The sequence below is a fragment of the Hemibagrus wyckioides genome, linkage group LG06 (genome assembly GCF_019097595.1).
Source record: "Hemibagrus wyckioides isolate EC202008001 linkage group LG06, SWU_Hwy_1.0, whole genome shotgun sequence".
In the NCBI taxonomy this organism is placed as follows: domain Eukaryota; kingdom Metazoa; phylum Chordata; class Actinopteri; order Siluriformes; family Bagridae; genus Hemibagrus; species Hemibagrus wyckioides.
In genome coordinates, this window is record NC_080715.1 from 22716460 (window position 1) to 22734608 (window position 18149).

Consider the following 18149-nt stretch of genomic DNA (forward strand, 5'->3'; position numbering starts at 1 on the left):
TGTTTTTTCCTGACTGCTGAAGCCATAAAGGCCTCTTCATCATATAGAGAAAATGAAGCAACACAGTGACAACTATGTATAATGAAGTATTATTTAGTATAGGTACAATATAAAATATAGTAATCAAGTATAATTAGTAACCAAGTATAATTATTAATTTAGTGGTGTGCACATTTATGCAAATATTTATACATTTTTCCTCCCCCCTGAAATAATGCAATGGCAGGTATTATAGAAAACATGCGACGGACCTTGTAGCGCAAAGAAAGGCATTTTTATCTTGTCCATAAGCAGGAAAAGAAAAAAAAAAACACAAGTGTAACAGATGCACACCCTGAATCTGTGAAAGGATACGAGGTCATGCCCAACTCGAGAGAAAACATTAAGCTCTTGAAGAGCTCCTCTGGCAGCTGAGGGATCTTCTCAGGAAAAATCTCACAGATGAACGTGATGAGCTTATAGTACTGGTTACATAAAGATGGGAACTACAAAAAGGAGACAGGTTTTACAATTAAAACAATGGCAAATATGGTCATCTGAGCCATTAGTGTTGATATTAATGAAATATAACCCTCACCTTTAGAAGGTCCTGAGACATGAGGGGCAGCACAATGTTGACCCCAAACAGCACCACGTCAGCCGCCGACACTGTGCGGCCTCCTCCTGAACTCTGCTCTTGCCCTCGAAACACTTCATCTGAAATACAAACACAGCCACGTCACTGCACATTCAAACATGTCTATAACAGTTTAATCAAAATTAAAGTAAGAAACAATCAAATAAACGGCAGGTCAAATTCTTTTTGTCTGCTGAGAGACTGAGTGCTCGTACCTGTGTCACTAAAGTCTATAAACTCTTTAGATAGGAGGTTGGTGAGGAGCTCCATGATGAGCAGCAGGTCCTGATATTGGTCTTCCTCTGCTGCCACATCCAGTCTCTTACGACCCAGGTTATTCTTAGAGTAGACTTGCAGCAGCGTCAGACACACCTCGTACAGTTTCATAGACTTTGTCTGAAGGAAAAAACGAAGATGACTTTATACAACCTGCTTACTTACAAACACCAACATGATTTCTAACTACTGTATGTGTTTGGAACCAGCTGATGTCTGATGCTCCTGGGCCACAGTCAGAAAGGAACCTTTAAGTGCAATTCTGTGGCTAAACAGATATAATGTTACACTATAGCTAATTCTTGTTGAGATACACGGTTTTGAGAACTAAATATAATAAAGATTTTCCCAGGCCACCATAAATATCATAACACCCTTGAACTCACCTCTCCCAGGTAGCAGATTTGCTTATGTGCCACCTCGACAAACACCTCAATAATGAGGTTAACTGTTTCTGGTGAATTCTGGTAGACCTCCATTAAGCCAATGCAGCTAGACAGGAAGTCCATGAGGAAGCTGAAAAGAGAGGCCACATTGTCTATCTGAGTAGCCTCTGCAATGCCACACAGTGCTTCCAGAGTGGCCACAATCTCCTGCTTCACTGCCTCCTCCTGGCAGATCTGAGCAAAGTTCTCCTGGTTAATAAGATTTAGGAAGCGCTGCTGGAGTGGATGAAGCACCTGGTACACAGAAAAAAGAAAGTAAAAAAGTATTAATACCTGGCAAAAATTCTACAGTCACATGAACCAATTCCAGGGACACCATACTATCTAATCAAACCATACATCAGCTTACTGCCAATTAGTATTAAACCCTACTACACCAAAAGAAAGCACTGACCTCTGCCCAGTACTGCTGTTTAGTATCAGAGTCCATGTGTGCAAAGCCTCCAAGGACCAGGGCCTTCATCAGCGTGCGCTGTATTGGGCTTGACAGCAGGTGCAGTGGAGGACTTCGACTGGCAAACTGCTTGGCCAGACTCCACCAGTTCTCACATTGCACCACGATGTTTGCTCTGATGGACAGAACAGGACAGGAAATAAAGGCTTGATATAATTAAATGAAACTGTTGTGCAACAGATGACAACATGCAGAGAGAATTTATTGAATTTTAAAACAGTAAACAGTAAACAGTATGCTCCTAGTGCCTCAATTCTAAACCTCACCACCTCTAGATTCAGTGCATGAAGGAAGAAAAACAAAGACGAAAAGTATGCTAACATTCACCTTATATACTTGAGAGCACTAGTACTTAAGAGCACTACTGTGATTTCACCAACAGGTGGTGCAAACATACCTTTCTCTCTTTTCCACTAGCGTGACCAGCAGTTCCACTGTGTCGTTTGCCAGGTCAGGCTCAGAGCTCCACACGGAGAGATTATTAATCACCTTCTCCAGCAGGTAACCCACAATCCACTGAGCCCCCTCAGTGTCGGCTCCAAATGCTGTGCTTAGGGGCATGCTGATCTACAGGCAGGAAGAATGGAGGTTTAGTAAAAAGTGACAATTATTTGTATGTCAAAATAATTACGCTCAATGAATCCCGTCTCACCTGCCCATACAGTTTCTCATCCACTAGTAGGTAGGTTTTGGCCCAGCGCCGCAGAAACCATACTATGTCTTTTCCCATCTGAGGGCTCAATAGTTGTGTTAGACTTGCCCGTGTCGCCCGAGACTCCACCTCTGACGTCCTCAACACAGCTGATAATAATCTGAGGGGAGAGAAATAGCATACACAGCTCTTATTAAATCTACAACCTGACACTTTTATGATGATCAGAGGTAATGATTAGGTCAGAACACTTTTTCTTGCATTTGATGAAGTTCTTGGTGAACATTCCTACCGCTGTCAACAAAACATTTATTCAGAGGAAAATATTCTGGCCTGTGTGGTCCACATTATCTTTTTTCCTCTCCAGATACAAACAACTAAATAACCAGCAACAAGAAATCATCTACAAGTCTAGCGATCATGTAAACCATCAGCTGAAAAGGCTCCTCCTCTTGCCCTAACATTTAGGCATGCTAGCCGAGGCAGCACATGTGCATGTGTTTTGGGGTGTGGCTTTGGAAAACACTAAAGAGTGGGGTTGCTTGTCTTTGTTTGTTTTTTGAGCTTCAAAACCGCTAATTCAGCTAACCTGTGCCAAAATCGCTGACTAAATATAATATAGACAACAGTGGCTTGAATTGTTCATCCCGACACAAACCACTGCTTGCAAACAATACAGACCACTGTTAACTCTTGATGAACGCAGAAGTTCCATCATTTATGATCTCAAATTGCCCAGCTTATAAAGCAATGAAATCCCATGTGATTGTAACACTGTTGAACATCATCATGTTTGATGAAAGCAGATCCTCAGTACAAAGAATGAAACTCAGATGTTGATATAAGACCAAATCTCCAATTCATTCTATTCAACCTTCAGGAATGATTTTTGCTCAAAGGTGCTTTATAAATCCTGGCAGTGCCCAGTTGTTGTTTTTTTTCCCCCAACAGTCACTTCACAGCTTTAATAGTATCTCAGTAATGGCTAATAAGAAGCATGCACTCCCTTTTAAGTAGAAAAGAGCTACATAAATTTATGCAGAAAGAAGCATGATGCAAAAGTCATGATTCTAAAAGGCACACTGACGCTTTTGTTCCACCTCCAGTGGAAAGAACAGGAGGATACGTAAGAAACGGCTTACTACAGATTAATGACCTGTACAATAGATATGCCTTCTCTGAAGAGCCAGGGCAGCACAGGCAAATGGTTTACATTGTTTGCAAAAACAAACCCCACTGACATTTCGGAGCTGTGGGGTCAGGAGCTGTTATTAGGAAACTTAATCCTTCAGCCCACTGTCTTTCCAAATCCTCCATCCAACCCCGAGTCACCAACCTACTGTCTCTCCAAATCCTTTACCCCTCTGCTATTCTCTTACCGTCACCCAAAGCTCTCCTACTGCTGAACCCATCAACACAGCATCCTTTCAATTCCTCAGCCCTGACCTCTGTTCTCTCTGTCCCATTTTCACATCACTGACAGAAAGGTCTGTAGATAAGGCCTTGAGACTGAACTCAGCCTCTCTAGTAGCAGCCTCTCTTAGTGTTTGAACATTATGCTACATTATAATACTATCTTTATCTCTGCACTAATACAAACAAGTTCAGTTATGTCTGACATGATCATGAAGTCATAAAATGGACTAGAAACAGGTCAAACCATTTAAAAATCAGATTTGCTCTGATTCAACATGCAAGTCAACACACCTCTTTCTACCCTTCAGTCACCTCGAACCCCCGCTGCTTTCCATTCATAAACTTCCCCTATTCCCCTCTCTCAGCACTGCACCTGTCCTGGCTCTAATTGAATAATGCATGCGGCGTGGCATTAGAGACTCGGCTGGCGCCAGGGCTGCTACTCGCGTGGCCACTCTGCCTGGCACAAGGCCAGGACATGCTGGGCAACAGAACTGCTGCTACCAGGGCAGATCAGACACTATGTGCTGCACCACCCCTGTACACGCAGGAATCATTTCCTGCCGCTAAAGTCTGTGGTGTTTAACTGACCACTGCTGCGGGCTGAGTGAAGGGTCTTCTGTACAACAGCTGATAACTAGCGCTTCTGTCTGGCATGGAAAGATCATTCATCTGATATTACTCGGAGTTAAGCTGCTGACAATCATGCACCGGTTGCACTTACGCCACATCACAGTATGGATACTTAAGCTCTGCGTATATAAATACTAAAGCTCACAAGACTGCTAGCTAAAGCCAGAGAAACATGACCACTTCCACAATCTGAAAAAAGCGTCCCATGAAAATGTCCTTCATTTGATAGATCTCTGATGTTCTGAATCGCCTGTGTTAACCGAGCCTACCCTTCTTACTTGATATCTTTACCTGATGACTGAGTCTGTTCTGTTGCAGCCTGGGATGGAGGAGGCTTTCTCCCCAGGCGAGCCGAGGACCTGAAGCGTGGTATTGATATCCACCTCAGTGGAGTGTTTTATAGAGAACTCCATCACCTCTGTGGGGATCATCGGCGTCTCCCCCTGAGGATCATCGGCTAAGAGGTAGCCTGCCAAAACCAAAAGAAAACATAACTGAATATCATGGTTTGCCTTTTTCTGTGAAGCTGAGAGCCATTAAAGCTAAAGAAACAGAAAAGACTTACTTCCTATTTCTCAAATGTATTAACATTAAAACTGGGACAATAAACATTCTGACAGAGTAAAGAATTCTTAATTTTACTCTTTATAGCTTGAGACAGACCTGAGACTAATATGAGCCAGTGAATGTCTTCATAGAGGTCATCTAAAACTTTCCGGTCCACAGAGTCTGGCTCTGACGAGGCCATGAGGTGCTGTTGGTGTCTCTGGAGCTGTCCATGAAGCCGTGTAACTCTGTCCTCCAGTAAGCTAATAACAAGACACAATTCACTGGTTAACGTGAATTTCTTCTCGATTTGCTAAAGGTGAGGTTGTGTTCTTACTTTGTAAGTAGAGGGATGCAATGTTCTGCTGCGATGCGCCCTAACATGCCGATACTTGCTAACTGATCTGAAAACAGTTCTCGGTCGTCCTCCTGCAATTCATTGATCTCCTCCTCTTCATGAGAAGCAACACCATTTGCAGTCTAGACAAAGAGATAAAGATGACACAAAGGATCACAACTAACAGTCACGAGTTCGGAATAAAATAAAAGCACTACAAGTTTGTAGAAGAAAGGACAGAATGAGAAAAAGGAAAAATGTAAAACATCTAACAACCAAACCAATGGAAAATTCTTGAAATTATGCTATGTTGATAGAGAGACAGATGGATGGATAGATATAGTGCTCTAACCAGGTTTCTGGTTCCATCAGGTGCTGCAAGGTGACACTGAATGTAAGAGTTGAAGACCTGCACAGCTGGCTGAACAAAGCAGCCACGGGGGAAGTGCTCATCCTCCTGTACCAGCGTGAGCCATGACTCCAGCAGCTTGTCATACGCTTCCATATAAACCATGTCATCTTTATCCAGCTAAAGGAATCAGAAAATATAGGAGGGGTGTTCGTTACGGTCAAGTGCAGTATTGAGTATGTGGAGGGAAAAAAAAAAAAATAGAATTTCATAATCATAGATTTGTTAGACACCCTTTATCCAGAGTTACTTAAGAAAAAAGTCTTCACTAGGTCATGGACTAAGAATGCCACCAGTCCAAATAATTTTATGGGAGAAAATATAGCAAGAAAAACACTAATTTAAGAACTACAAACTTTTAGTACCTCATTTGGTACTTTATTTGTAGACTGAAAGCTTTGAGGCAATTTTAGCGTCTACTCAGTACACTACAAGGAGCTTTATATGTTTGAACAGCATAAAGTTGAAACTAATTGAATCCATATGGAGATTCTAGTACTCACCACCTCTTCAAGGGCAGCACTACGTCCAAAGGAGCAGGTGAGCAAAGTCAGGCAGTTGATGAAGGAAGAGAAAAGCTCACTCGGTAAAGCGGTGAGAACACTCCGGGGAAACGTAGCAATCAGGTTACTGATGATGTTCGAGATGCCAACTGCCTCGGAGTCTTCAATCTCAATCCTGCTCAAACGTGTACAAAATAATCAGTGTTATACAACCTGATACGCCTGCACCAAAAAAGCAACAGTGTGATGTTCGAAAGTGCGGCTATTAATCAAAAAATGCCATGAATTTAATAATCATTAGATAGGATTTATAAAGAAAATGTTTAATCATTCCTTTTTATACGTTCACTCCACTGCAACAAATTTACATTCTGCCATTGTATAAAGACGTTTAAATACATCATTGCTCTATAAACAAAATCGGTTTTGTTCATGGTACTTCAAGATGTTTCAAAACGTAAGAAAGAAGCACTTTACTTTCCACTAAACAATTTCAGACTAAACAAATACATAAAGGTCAAGAATAATGGAGGAATTTAAGAGAGCAAGTGTTAAAAAAATTTGTAAAAAAAAAACCAAAACGTGTCTCAGAGTGTGCAAGCCTAGAGGACTCTATAGAAAAAAGCAGCACACCCCAGCACAATGTGTGGGAATCATCAGGACTCCATTCACATTTTCATTTATGCTCAGATGCTTTCAAGTTTGTAAGCAAATGAATTCCATTCGAATCCCTCAGTGCAGTGAACACTACCTGAATTGTCTGAATTCTTCCCCTGAAAAATGCGAGAACACAAGCAGAGATCTGCTTTCCTTATGCTCACTACTACAGCTCTAACCCATATCAGATGGATTTAAATTGCAAGCAGAACAGTTCAATCACAACGGACCTGCTGCATGGTTTTCTGATGATGCAATTGGAAAAAAGCTCCAAAAATAGGTGATTATGGAGTGGCAAGTGAAGCAGAGGAGTAGAAGGAAGAATAGAGGAGAAAGACCCTGACTCACTCCACCATCTATGGATCAAATTTCAGGAGCCTGAGTGCACGTGCTATCTGCAATAAACCGATCCGTCTGTATTTAATACAGACCTACAGAAGCTTACAAACATAATTTAGGACTATTTATTTATCACATGGATTTAAATGGTGTCAACATTTCGTACTGTACAAACACAAACAACATAAATTGTTTAACAACGGATCAAGCTGATTCATGCATTTACAATAAAAAGACTTGGTATGATGCATTTTCACTCACCCATTGATCATGTTAAGCAGCCCCTCCACAAGATGGGCCAAGTAAGTGACCTGAGCACTCTCGTCGGGGAAGATGGGCCCGTGCATAGACGCCAGCTGGGCCAAACACTGCAGGGAATCCTGGGCCATGTCGGAGTCTTCACGAATCTTTCTGTGTACCTGTGAAAGCCGGAGAGAAAGATCAATCAAGTTTTGATTCAATGAAAAAGAAGTCCCTTACTGACTGTTACAAGGTACAAAAGTCTTTTTATTCATAATATACACAGAGCTACACAAAAACAAAACCACACAAGGCACCTGAGAAAGAGAAACATCCTGAAAGTGGCATGAATTCCTTTGCTTGGCCGACAGACACGGTCCTCTCAGATTAGGAGGCATAGTGTAAAAGACTGAGAAAAAGTGGAACAATATAGAATGTGAAAGAATGTGCGTGCGTTTGAGAGAGAGAGAGAGAAAGCAAGAGAGCAACTGAGAGAGAGAGAGAGAGAGAGAGAGAGAGAGAAAGCAAGAGAGCAACTGAGAGAGAGAGAGAGAGAGAGAAGCGATGAGGGTATATAAACCCTTTAGGCATTCTGCAGCAGGAGGAACAGCAGACTGGCTCACTGGCAGCTGATCAAACACACAGCTGGGGAGCTCACACACAGTCTTTCTGAATTACACAGAAAAGCATCTCTGTCTCACATAAACACCCACTCCCCCTGCTTTTTTGCTCTGCCTTACTTGAAACGACAAATCTGTCTTTGATTTTGCAGTTATCCAAAGTACGAAAAGCCATCTCAAAAGTGAAAGGTAGAGTGTGTGAAGAATGGGAAAGAGAACTTACCTACTGAAGAAAACCCCTCTCTCGTTGTCACTCTCTAGATACACAATGCTTAACGTAAAAAAGTCAAACTCGAGTTGCAGTTTGGAGACGGTTCAGAGTACTCGGTCTCTCATCGGTTTGTGAGGAGCGAGAGATCCCCGGCCATAGCGGCACCATGGCTAAGAGTGTGTGTTTAGTTCAGTGCCCTGCTCTCCCATACCAGAAGCACATGTGGTTCCACTGCAGAGCGGATGTTTGGCACAAAATCCTCTTCGCTTCTTATTGGGTCTTTTTTTTTTCTTTTCTTTTTTTTCCACGACTCGTTTTTTTCGTATCTCAAAGCCTTACACTCTGTGTCCACCAAATGTTCTGACAATGATGCTTCAAGTCAAAAAGAAAGAAAATTAAAATGTTTTTATGAGCGCACATCTCTGCGGAACTACAATTCACTTTAAAGTCCTGAAACACGCACTACTTCCTGTCTTCACCATCTGGACAAAAGAGCTGCAAGGAGACCCAATACTGTTAACATGGTGTGGCAGTGATCTATCTAGTGGAGGACTGGACTCTTTTTCCACAGTGTGAAATCATTTGGTGAGCCGATACAGAAGAGAGGGAGGGAGAGAAGGGGAGGAGGTGAATGAGAGGTAGATGAGAGACAAAGCCAGAGAAAAAGATAGGGCTAAATAGAGAGCACGAGCGCAAGGCCAAAGTTACGTGGGCAGTAAAAACAGCTGCGCTTACGAACATCCACACCACGCAAACTATTCCAACTGCCTTGAATCCAACTATAGTTAGACTGACATATATTCATTTAGATGCCTCCTGTCAGACACAGAGAACCATTTTTAGGAGGAAGACAAAGCAGTCCATCTCCTGAGCAGACCTTTTGTTCTCGATCAGATCGTCTGAGGCGATACAGATCCAGTTACTACGGCAAAGGGCAACTAATAATCATCATCATTATAGCATCCATCTCAATCAGCTACAACAAAACATGAAACTGCTTAGTCCATAAACTAACCACACATGTGTTCTGAAAGAGGACATGGACTGATCTGATTCCAAAACATTCCTTGGCTGCATTTAAAAAAAAAAAATGCAACCAAATTATAACTGCCATTTGCTAATCACAAGTATGTGTCCATGTGGATGAGGGACAGAGGGTGTATGTGTGTGTAAAAATAAACCTAAACCACAAACAAAAACACTCCTTGCTAGTCTTGGGTTTGAGTAGGAAAATGTTAGTGTAGCCATAGCTTTATTAGGTGTGAAGGGACACGAGTGAGGTTATTTTAGGCTGTGCTTCATTCTCTCATCCTGTTGTCTTTTTCCAGGGCACACAGAGCTACATCAAAGAGTCCGTCCCCTCGGATCCGAGACGCTCGCCTAAGTGACAGACCACAGGGCTTCTGTTAACAGGAGTTCTTCATTCAGGGGTCAGAGTCTAAACCAGCCAGCCGTCTACACTCACCTCTGACCCCGGCAGCGCATGGCCTCATGCCACACCTGCCCCCCTGTCACAGCTGAGATTATAAGGTGTAATGTCAGGTATGAGCATAGAAAAACACATCACACACCAAGATATGGAGAGAGACAGCTGACTACATTTTGACCCAACAAAAACAATCCCTCGACCCTGTCCAAATAAAACCAAAAGGCACACAGACAAAGCAAAACACGCAGAAGGAAACTGACCGACAGCTTCGTTTTGTCCGAACAGAAGCCTCTGTATGCTCTTATATTCTTCATCCAGGTGTACTGCTCATAGTTGAATGAACCTCTTTGATATTTCTGCTCTCTCACTGAGATTTTAAGTCTAGTTGTACTACAAATGACATAAAGCACAGACGAGATTCAGCAAATTCAAATTTCACTGAGAAGGCAGAAATGACACACTACTGAAACATTTTGAACACTCAAAACTTTTTTGGGATTTCCCTTGACCCGTTCTAATTAATCTGGCAGCAGAACCGGCTGGCACTGATGGAGTCATTGGAGCAGTTTGTAGCAGTGGATAGCTCAGGGAGACTATGTGTATGTACTGAAGGAAAGAGGAGGAGTATTTGGAAGTCGTGCTCTGGATGGTGATGGAAAGATGACTGATTTGTTCCACACGTCAGGATCTTTTCGATCGGCCAGCCCTGCCTATGGTTTTTACCCCCATACAACATCATGAAACTCTTAAACTGTCACTTTGTTTCAACCAGCTTTGACTGCTCTGGCATCTTCCACATAGTGAGTGGTTTCCTCATTAGTTGCTCTTGAAATAGAGATAAATATTTATCCCCCCAGACTGGTTATAAATCACTCACATTATACCCAATTCATACACATTTTCAATTGAAAAATGCACTTGACTAATCTGTCAAATTGTTTTGACAATTAAATGAATAATCACATATTTAATTCACAAGGTCATCATTTTGTCGGTTACTCTAAGGGAGAGTAGGGCGAGATTAAAACAAAATAACATTACCTTTCAGGCTATCAATCAACTTTTGCACAAATAAAACTTGACTTATGAGACGTACAATATTAATCACTCGACATTTAATATCTAGTGCACTCACAGAATACTGTTGGTGTCCAGCACACCAACAATACTGTTTTAAGCTCTAACTAGACAATTCGTAGATGAATGCTGACTGAGCTTCCAATTCAGTTTGTAAGGTCACAAGAGATCCTAAATGTTCTCCTAAATCAACATGATGAAAAAGAAACAGTCACAGAACAACAAAATCAGTGTCAGTTATTAGATGCATGTACCAGGAAATCTGGTAGAAAGTGATCATGTATAGCATGATGGCTCACCTTACAGTGTCTAGTAAAATTGCTCCCATATTTCTAACACCCTTCTTTGTCTGAAGCTGCGTTAATAAAGTAATTGTGACCGTCAGTTTTCATGCATTGATGAAAGGATGGGTAAACTGGATGGTTGGATGAATGTGTCGGTAAATTGAGAGACAGGGACAACAGGAGAGAGATTGAGAGGTCAGGGCACTAAGCACACCATCACAAACATAGCATCCATTCACAAGGGAGCTGGAGTGACAGGAAGTGAGCAGGTAAGGAGAACATCACGCAGCAGTAACTTTGGATTTGGTTATAAGGACATCGCACCTCTGCACCAAACTGAATGAATGATAAACCAGGAGATTACTCACAGTAAAGAATAGGTCCATAACTCTGTGGTCCAGAAGCGCTTCCCTCCACGACTCAGTAGGCTTCAGCATGACGTTCTGCGTGGCTTCAAACATGGCAATGTAGTGTCTGCCTAGTGGCATCTTAGTTAAGGTCACCAGCATCACAAAGTCACACACACCAGTCCTGAAAAATGAACACGTCACCACCGCACCAGTTTTTGCTTTCGTCTCTTTCAATTTTGTTTGTCAAATTGTTTTGTTTGGTTTGTCAAAATATCTCTGCAGTGAGAAGTGCCTCTGATTAACTCCCACTTCAAGCTATCGCTCTTTCTGCCTCTTTCTGAGAGTGTTACTACTGTTAAGCCCAACTGTCCCCTCCCACATAATCTGTACCTCAAGGTCACCCACTTAATAACCCACTGGAAAAAGAGGGAGACAGGGAGGGATGGAGAGAGAGAGAGAGAGAGAGCAAAATAAAGAGAGAGAGAGTCTCCCACAGGAATGTATGATCAAGGCCAGTTACCGGCAAAGGCCAAGCATTCCTCTGGACTGGAGCTACAGTCACTCCCTACATACACGCACATATGAACGAACACACACACACACACAATAGTAACTACATAAATGTGCAGTACAGTAATAAACACAAACAACCCAAACGCCAACACACAAACGGTCAGCGTCAGTTTAAAGCACTGTGTGTGGTGTGTGTGTTTGTGTGTGTGGGAAAGTCTGAGCAAGTAGTGAGTGTGTGTTGTCGCTGTCTCCCCCAAACCAGGCCTGTCCTTATGGCTTTTTAAATATAGCACTGGGGCAGTAGAACTCTGCGTGACCCATGTTAAGGAGGGGAGAGGAAACCAAAGCTGGAGCCAAACCTTCAACACCACTGCCTGCTATATGAGCAAAATAAAGTGGGAATCAAGTGTTTTGATCTTGACCCGTATTATCGTCTGTCATATTCAAGAACGTGAAAAAACTGCTCAGGTCACTTAGCCCACTTTGAGTGGCATGTCATATGCTTCACTGGATTGCCACGAAGGAAACAATACTCCACTATGCTCTCTGTTACAGGTGTATATGGAACATTAACTGCTGGGCTTTGCATGAAGAAAAACACCACTCCATTACTCCACCATTAGCTCTAGTTAGAGTTTAAAAACTTATAACTCCTTTATACTTGATGCAAACAAAATATCTAATTACCAGATTAATGGCTTTGGTGAATAAAATAAAGAGTTAAGAACATGATTTAAACATTATTTATAATTTAACAACATGGTAGAATTACAGATGAAGTGGACATTCAGAGAATCTGAAATTCATGCACTATTTTGCTTGAATGTGGGAGACATATAGTATGAGAAAATGAAGTATCCTATCAAGCATCTATTTAACACTGTTCTTGCAGTGTCCATAAGTGCAATAAAGATGTTGCGGAATGCCTAATTACATGACGGATATGGGCTCTGAATAGATAAAGATGCACACATTTTGATAACATCATTATTATGAGTGCTGAGTGGCACTCAATGACAGCCAGCCAAGATGTGCGAGGGATATTACAGTCTTTAAGTGTCACATCCTCTCCTTTAAGACTCCATCACTACCCCGGTGTGTGCACTAACACTTCAGGAATGCCCACTCTACACACTCGCCCCTCCCATCCACTAACACATGCCCTGGAAAACCACTGCTGTTTTGTGTGCGTCGTCTGTCATCCCCCTCACCCATTCAAAGCACCTGACTGACACAAGGCCCAGGCTTGACCTGCCCTGCAGCAGCTAAAGCTGAGGAGAGACATGGAGTGGTAGAGGAGCAGTGGGAGCTGTGTCTAGTCTCACATATGACACCTCCACACACTCCAGGAGCAGAGGGAGGGGGGTGTGGACAGATGCCACACATGCCGGAGCGGAGACTACATACACATTGCGGCACTTTGAGGGGAATAAAGCAGACACGGCTGTCAGGAACACATTTTTGAGCGCAGGCCTTAAGTTAACATGTGTGCACGCACATCCATGCTGCACACATACTGTCCCCATGAGTGCCCTTAATAAATGCTCTTAGTCCCAGAGGAGCATCTCCTCCACGTACCACCCAGTCAGCAATTACTGTGATCTCGCTCTGTCTATACAAACACACAGAGACACATGCGCCTGCTCAACATTCCTGGCAGATCCTCTGTGACTCGCGTGTTTAAAGGCACACTTATCGGGAGTGATAAAGGCACAGGCACTCTTTGAAAGCGATATGTGATCCTAGTTGGTGCTGCCGCCAGCCCAGATCCCTGTAAACAGACAGAGAGGCACACGGCCTGCCTGAGTGGGATTAGCACCCAAAAGAGCTAACACACACCCATATACAATCACTAGCACGTGCAGCTCATGATGGAGCACAGAAAGCAACACGAAGGCAGATGCAATATAACTAACAACAGCAGAGAAAGCAGAAACGTGACTCGTAATACATAGATACAGAAAAAAAACCCTGACATGCAAAAAACCTACAACAGAAAATGAACATTCCATGGCAATCAGATTGTTAGGTGTGAAATAGGAAAAAACGACCTTCAGCAAATCACAATAGTTTCCTAATAGAAAAGTAAATTTTAATACCAGTATAAAAAAAAGGGATTTTCCTCCCAATTTCTTCATTTCCTGCTTTCTTTTGTGCTTTTATTTATTTGCTTTTGGAAGGTATCAAGACATAAAATTCCTAAATAACAACCTTCCAGTAGTAGCTGTTATTCTGCAGTAAAAAATAATTAAGTTCAATAACACAGTTGCTTACAGACTTGTGCAGTATTCACTTTTCCCTGATTGTGATTTTCCATTTTAAAATGCTCCTTGCTGATGCTGCTCAGTGTTGAACAGGAGAGCACTGATCAGAAAGGGGGAAAAAATTAAACAAAACAGCACATTTAATCTCCTTCTAATTATCTTTAACATCATTACCATTATTTGTAAAGTATAAAAAGTGACTCTTTACAGGTCTATCTTATCTTTTTGGATCTAAACCTAAAGAACATTTCCTCTTTTGTCTGAATCGTGATAGAGCTGTTTTGACCAATTTCATCCAATACACATCGGTATCATTACTGTAATAAATACAGTAATCTAATGTTAAATAAATATTGTCTAATATCAACCATACACTGATGGATTCTGACCTTTGCAGCAAGCGAGTGAGCTGTGTGGGTCAAGAACGTGTGAGATTGGGGGAAGGCGTCGAGGCTTCCAAGAAGTGTCTGTTAGGATCAGGGAAATCAGAACACCTGCTGAAACCATTCACATGTCTGTTGGTTTCACATATCTGCTGTTTTATTGGGGTGGAGAAGTCTACTCTTTTGAGCTCTATTTGATATACCTGTGTTATGTTACCCATGTTATCTTCGGGAGCCTCAGTTCCTGAAGGGGCTGTAGGGCTGAGGTGCATTGACCATTCTGCCAGTCTGGGGTCATTTTCCATACATTATTTTTTATTTTTCTTTAAGAATGAATTAAAAAACAGGAGACACCCTCACTCTGTGTGTCACACACTCAGCCTCAATCCACACCCCAAATTTCAACTCTCATAACTCACTGCACCAAAAGAGTAACCCTTTATGCTCCAACATTACTGACTCTAATATTAGTGACTCTCTAACAGTTGTCAGGTCTGTTGATGTAATCACCAGTAAACCTCACCAGATATTGTGGCAATGATGATATCATGCACATATGATAGTACATTACTGACCTTCTAGTCATAATGTGTCTGCCCTTTCCAATTAATGTTGGAATTATCTGAGACAATCAGGTTTCTATTTAATAAAAAAATCAACATGCAGTTTCGGGGAAAAAATTTATCTGTTTAAAATAAAGAAAAATAGTTGATCGCCTTGTATTCGATAAGCAATGTATGCTGAATCAGTGCTAGTTTGTATAAAGACAAAATATCTAGAGAAATTCTGGAAATTCTACAATTTTAATACCCTAAAATTAGGCCTAAGATTAAGAGCAAATTATAACATTTCTTTAGCCAGAGTGCTGGGTCTCGGGCTGCCTCTGTACCTGTAATGCTACATTCATACATACATACACCTGTTGGGAAAAGTTGAACTGTATGCGAACATGGAGCGACTTGATGCTGTGACTACATGTGGGAGTGAAGACAGTAGAGCACATGTGATGTGTGACAAAGAGCACACACTGCTTCTCCTTCATCTCGTATATGATATGATGCAGATATACACGGCTAAGTTTTATATACAAACACTCTCCCTACAGAATGTTTCATTTTAGCAGCAAGGAAAGTGATTTGTCGTCAAGTTGAATGCTAGTTGTGCCATCCAATGATAAACCTAACTATGGCAGCCAGAAGCAGAAATGCCTGCTGGTGACTTCACAGTACAGCAAGTGGAGACTTGAATCAATAAAACTGCTGCGTGAAAGTAGCTTAACTGCTCTGTCTAAGTGACTGGTCAGAAAATGAAACATTTCAGCCAATGAGCCCGCTTCAACCTTTGGCAAAATCGATATGACGTCGGTCCACCCTTTGCAGCTATAACAGCTTCAACTCTTCTGGGAAGGCTGTCCACAAGGTTTAGGAGTGTGTTTATGGGAATTTTTGACCATTCTTCCAGAAGCGCATTTGTGAGGTCACACACTGATGTTGGATGAGAAGGCCTGGCTCTCAGTCTCCGCTCTAATTCATCCCAAAGGTGTTCTATCGGGTTGAGGTCAGGACTCTGTGCAGGCCAGTCAAGTTCATCCACACCAGACTCTGTCATCCATGTCTTTATGGACCTTGCTTTGTGCACTGGTGCACAGTCATGTTGGAAGAGGAAGGGGCCAGCTCCAAACTGTTCCCACAAAGTTGAGAGCATGGAATTGTCCAAAATGTCTTGGTATGCTGAAGCATTCAGAGTTCCTTTCACTGGAACTAAGGGGCCAAGCCCAGCTCCTGAAAAACAACCCCACACCATAATCCCCCCTCCACCAAACTTTACACTTGGCACAATGCAGTCAGACAAGTACCGTTCTCCTGGCAACCGCCAAACCCAGACTCGTCCATCAGATTGCCAGATGGAGAAGCGCGATTCGTCACTCCAGAGAACGCGTCTCCACTGCTCTAGAGTCCAGTGGCGGCGTGCTTTACACCACTGCATCCGACGCTTTGCATTGCACTTGGTGATGTATGGCTTGGATGCAGCTGCTCGGCCATGGAAACCCATTCCATGAAGCTCTCTGCGCACTGTTCTTGAGCTAATCTGAAGGCCACATGAAGTTTGGAGGTCTGTAGCGATTGACTCTGCAGAAAGTCGGCGACCTCTTCGCACTATGCACCTCAGCATCCGCTGACCCCGCTCCGTCAGTTTACGTGGCCTACCACTTCGTGGCTGAGTTGCTGTCGTTCCCAAACACTTCCACGTTCTTATAATACAGCTGACAGTTGACTGTGGAATATTTAGGAGCGAGGAAATTTCACGACTGGATTTGTTGCACAGGCGGCATCCTATCACAGTTCCACACTGGAATTCACTGAGCTCCTGAGAGCGACCCATTCTTTCACAAATGTTTGTAAAAACAGTCTGCATGCCTAGGTGCTTGATTTTATACACCTGTGGCCATGGAAGTGATTGGAACACCTGATTCTGATTATTTGGATGGGTGAAAGAATATTTTTGGCAATATAGTGTGTGTGTGTGTGTGTGTGTGTGTATATATATATATATATATATATATATATATTAGTTGCAAGAAAAAGTAAGTGAACCATTTTCAGTTTCCCGGTTTACAAAAGTAAATCTATTACAGATACTACAGAGACATAAAATCCAACAGAGATGCTGTGGAATGACCTCAAGCCATTCACACCAGACGTCCTAAGAATATGGGTGAGATAAAGCAGTTCTGTAAAGAATGGTCCAAAATTACTCCTGCAGGTCTAATTCGCAGCTACAGGAAGGGTTTCCTTCAGGATTTACTACAAGGGTTCAACCAGTTATTAAAGCACTGTTTCACTGTTCAATGTTTAATTAGTGTGTTCAATAAAGACATGAAAGATCATCACTGTTTGTGTTTTATCAGCTTAGAAATATTGTTTGTTGATATTTGTGACTTTGGTGAAGATCAGATCACATTTCATGACTAATTTAAGCAGAAAACCAGGAAACTGAAAATGGTTCACTTACTTTTTCTTGTAACTGTATATATATACACATACACGTATGTGTGTGTGTGTGTGTGTATATACATACACACACACACACACACACACACATTATATATATATATATATATATATATATATATATATATATATATATATATATATATATATATATATATATATATATATATATATACACACACACACACATACATATATACACACACACATATATACACACTGAACCAGTAGTTATTTCAGCATCAAATTGAAAAACAATGCACAGCAATTGTCCACACTTTTCTTTAAAAGGATATGATTAGGTGGGAGAAAGTTCCAGCTGAGCACTTGATTGGCCAGTGCTAGGTAACGCTGGAACACTGACGACATCTGGGCATTGAGGTTCTCCCTGCGACTAAACTCCTGCAAAACCTCCATGTTGAGCAGAAAGATCTGCTTCAGATCATCCTCCTACAAGACAAGAATATACACACACATGAAAAA

The 18149-nt window shown here is 41.9% G+C and overlaps 1 protein-coding gene across 1 annotated transcript in view; it reads right to left on the reverse strand.

Moving 5' to 3' along the window:
- The window catches only part of xpo4 (exportin 4), a 34429-nt gene that overhangs the window by 1723 nt on the left and 14557 nt on the right, over window positions 1–18149 (reverse strand). Inside the window, exons 6-20 of the mRNA XM_058391813.1 lie at window positions 17963–18116; window positions 11514–11626; window positions 7546–7703; window positions 6289–6463; window positions 5729–5905; window positions 5377–5519; window positions 5157–5302; window positions 4785–4962; window positions 2445–2604; window positions 2190–2359; window positions 1733–1907; window positions 1279–1572; window positions 832–1012; window positions 578–696; window positions 355–485 (exon numbers count right to left, since the gene is read on the reverse strand). Coding sequence (XP_058247796.1) covers window positions 355–485; window positions 578–696; window positions 832–1012; window positions 1279–1572; window positions 1733–1907; window positions 2190–2359; window positions 2445–2604; window positions 4785–4962; window positions 5157–5302; window positions 5377–5519; window positions 5729–5905; window positions 6289–6463; window positions 7546–7703; window positions 11514–11626; window positions 17963–18116 — 2474 coding nt within the window. The remainder of the gene's footprint in view (window positions 1–354; window positions 486–577; window positions 697–831; window positions 1013–1278; window positions 1573–1732; window positions 1908–2189; window positions 2360–2444; window positions 2605–4784; window positions 4963–5156; window positions 5303–5376; window positions 5520–5728; window positions 5906–6288; window positions 6464–7545; window positions 7704–11513; window positions 11627–17962; window positions 18117–18149) is intronic.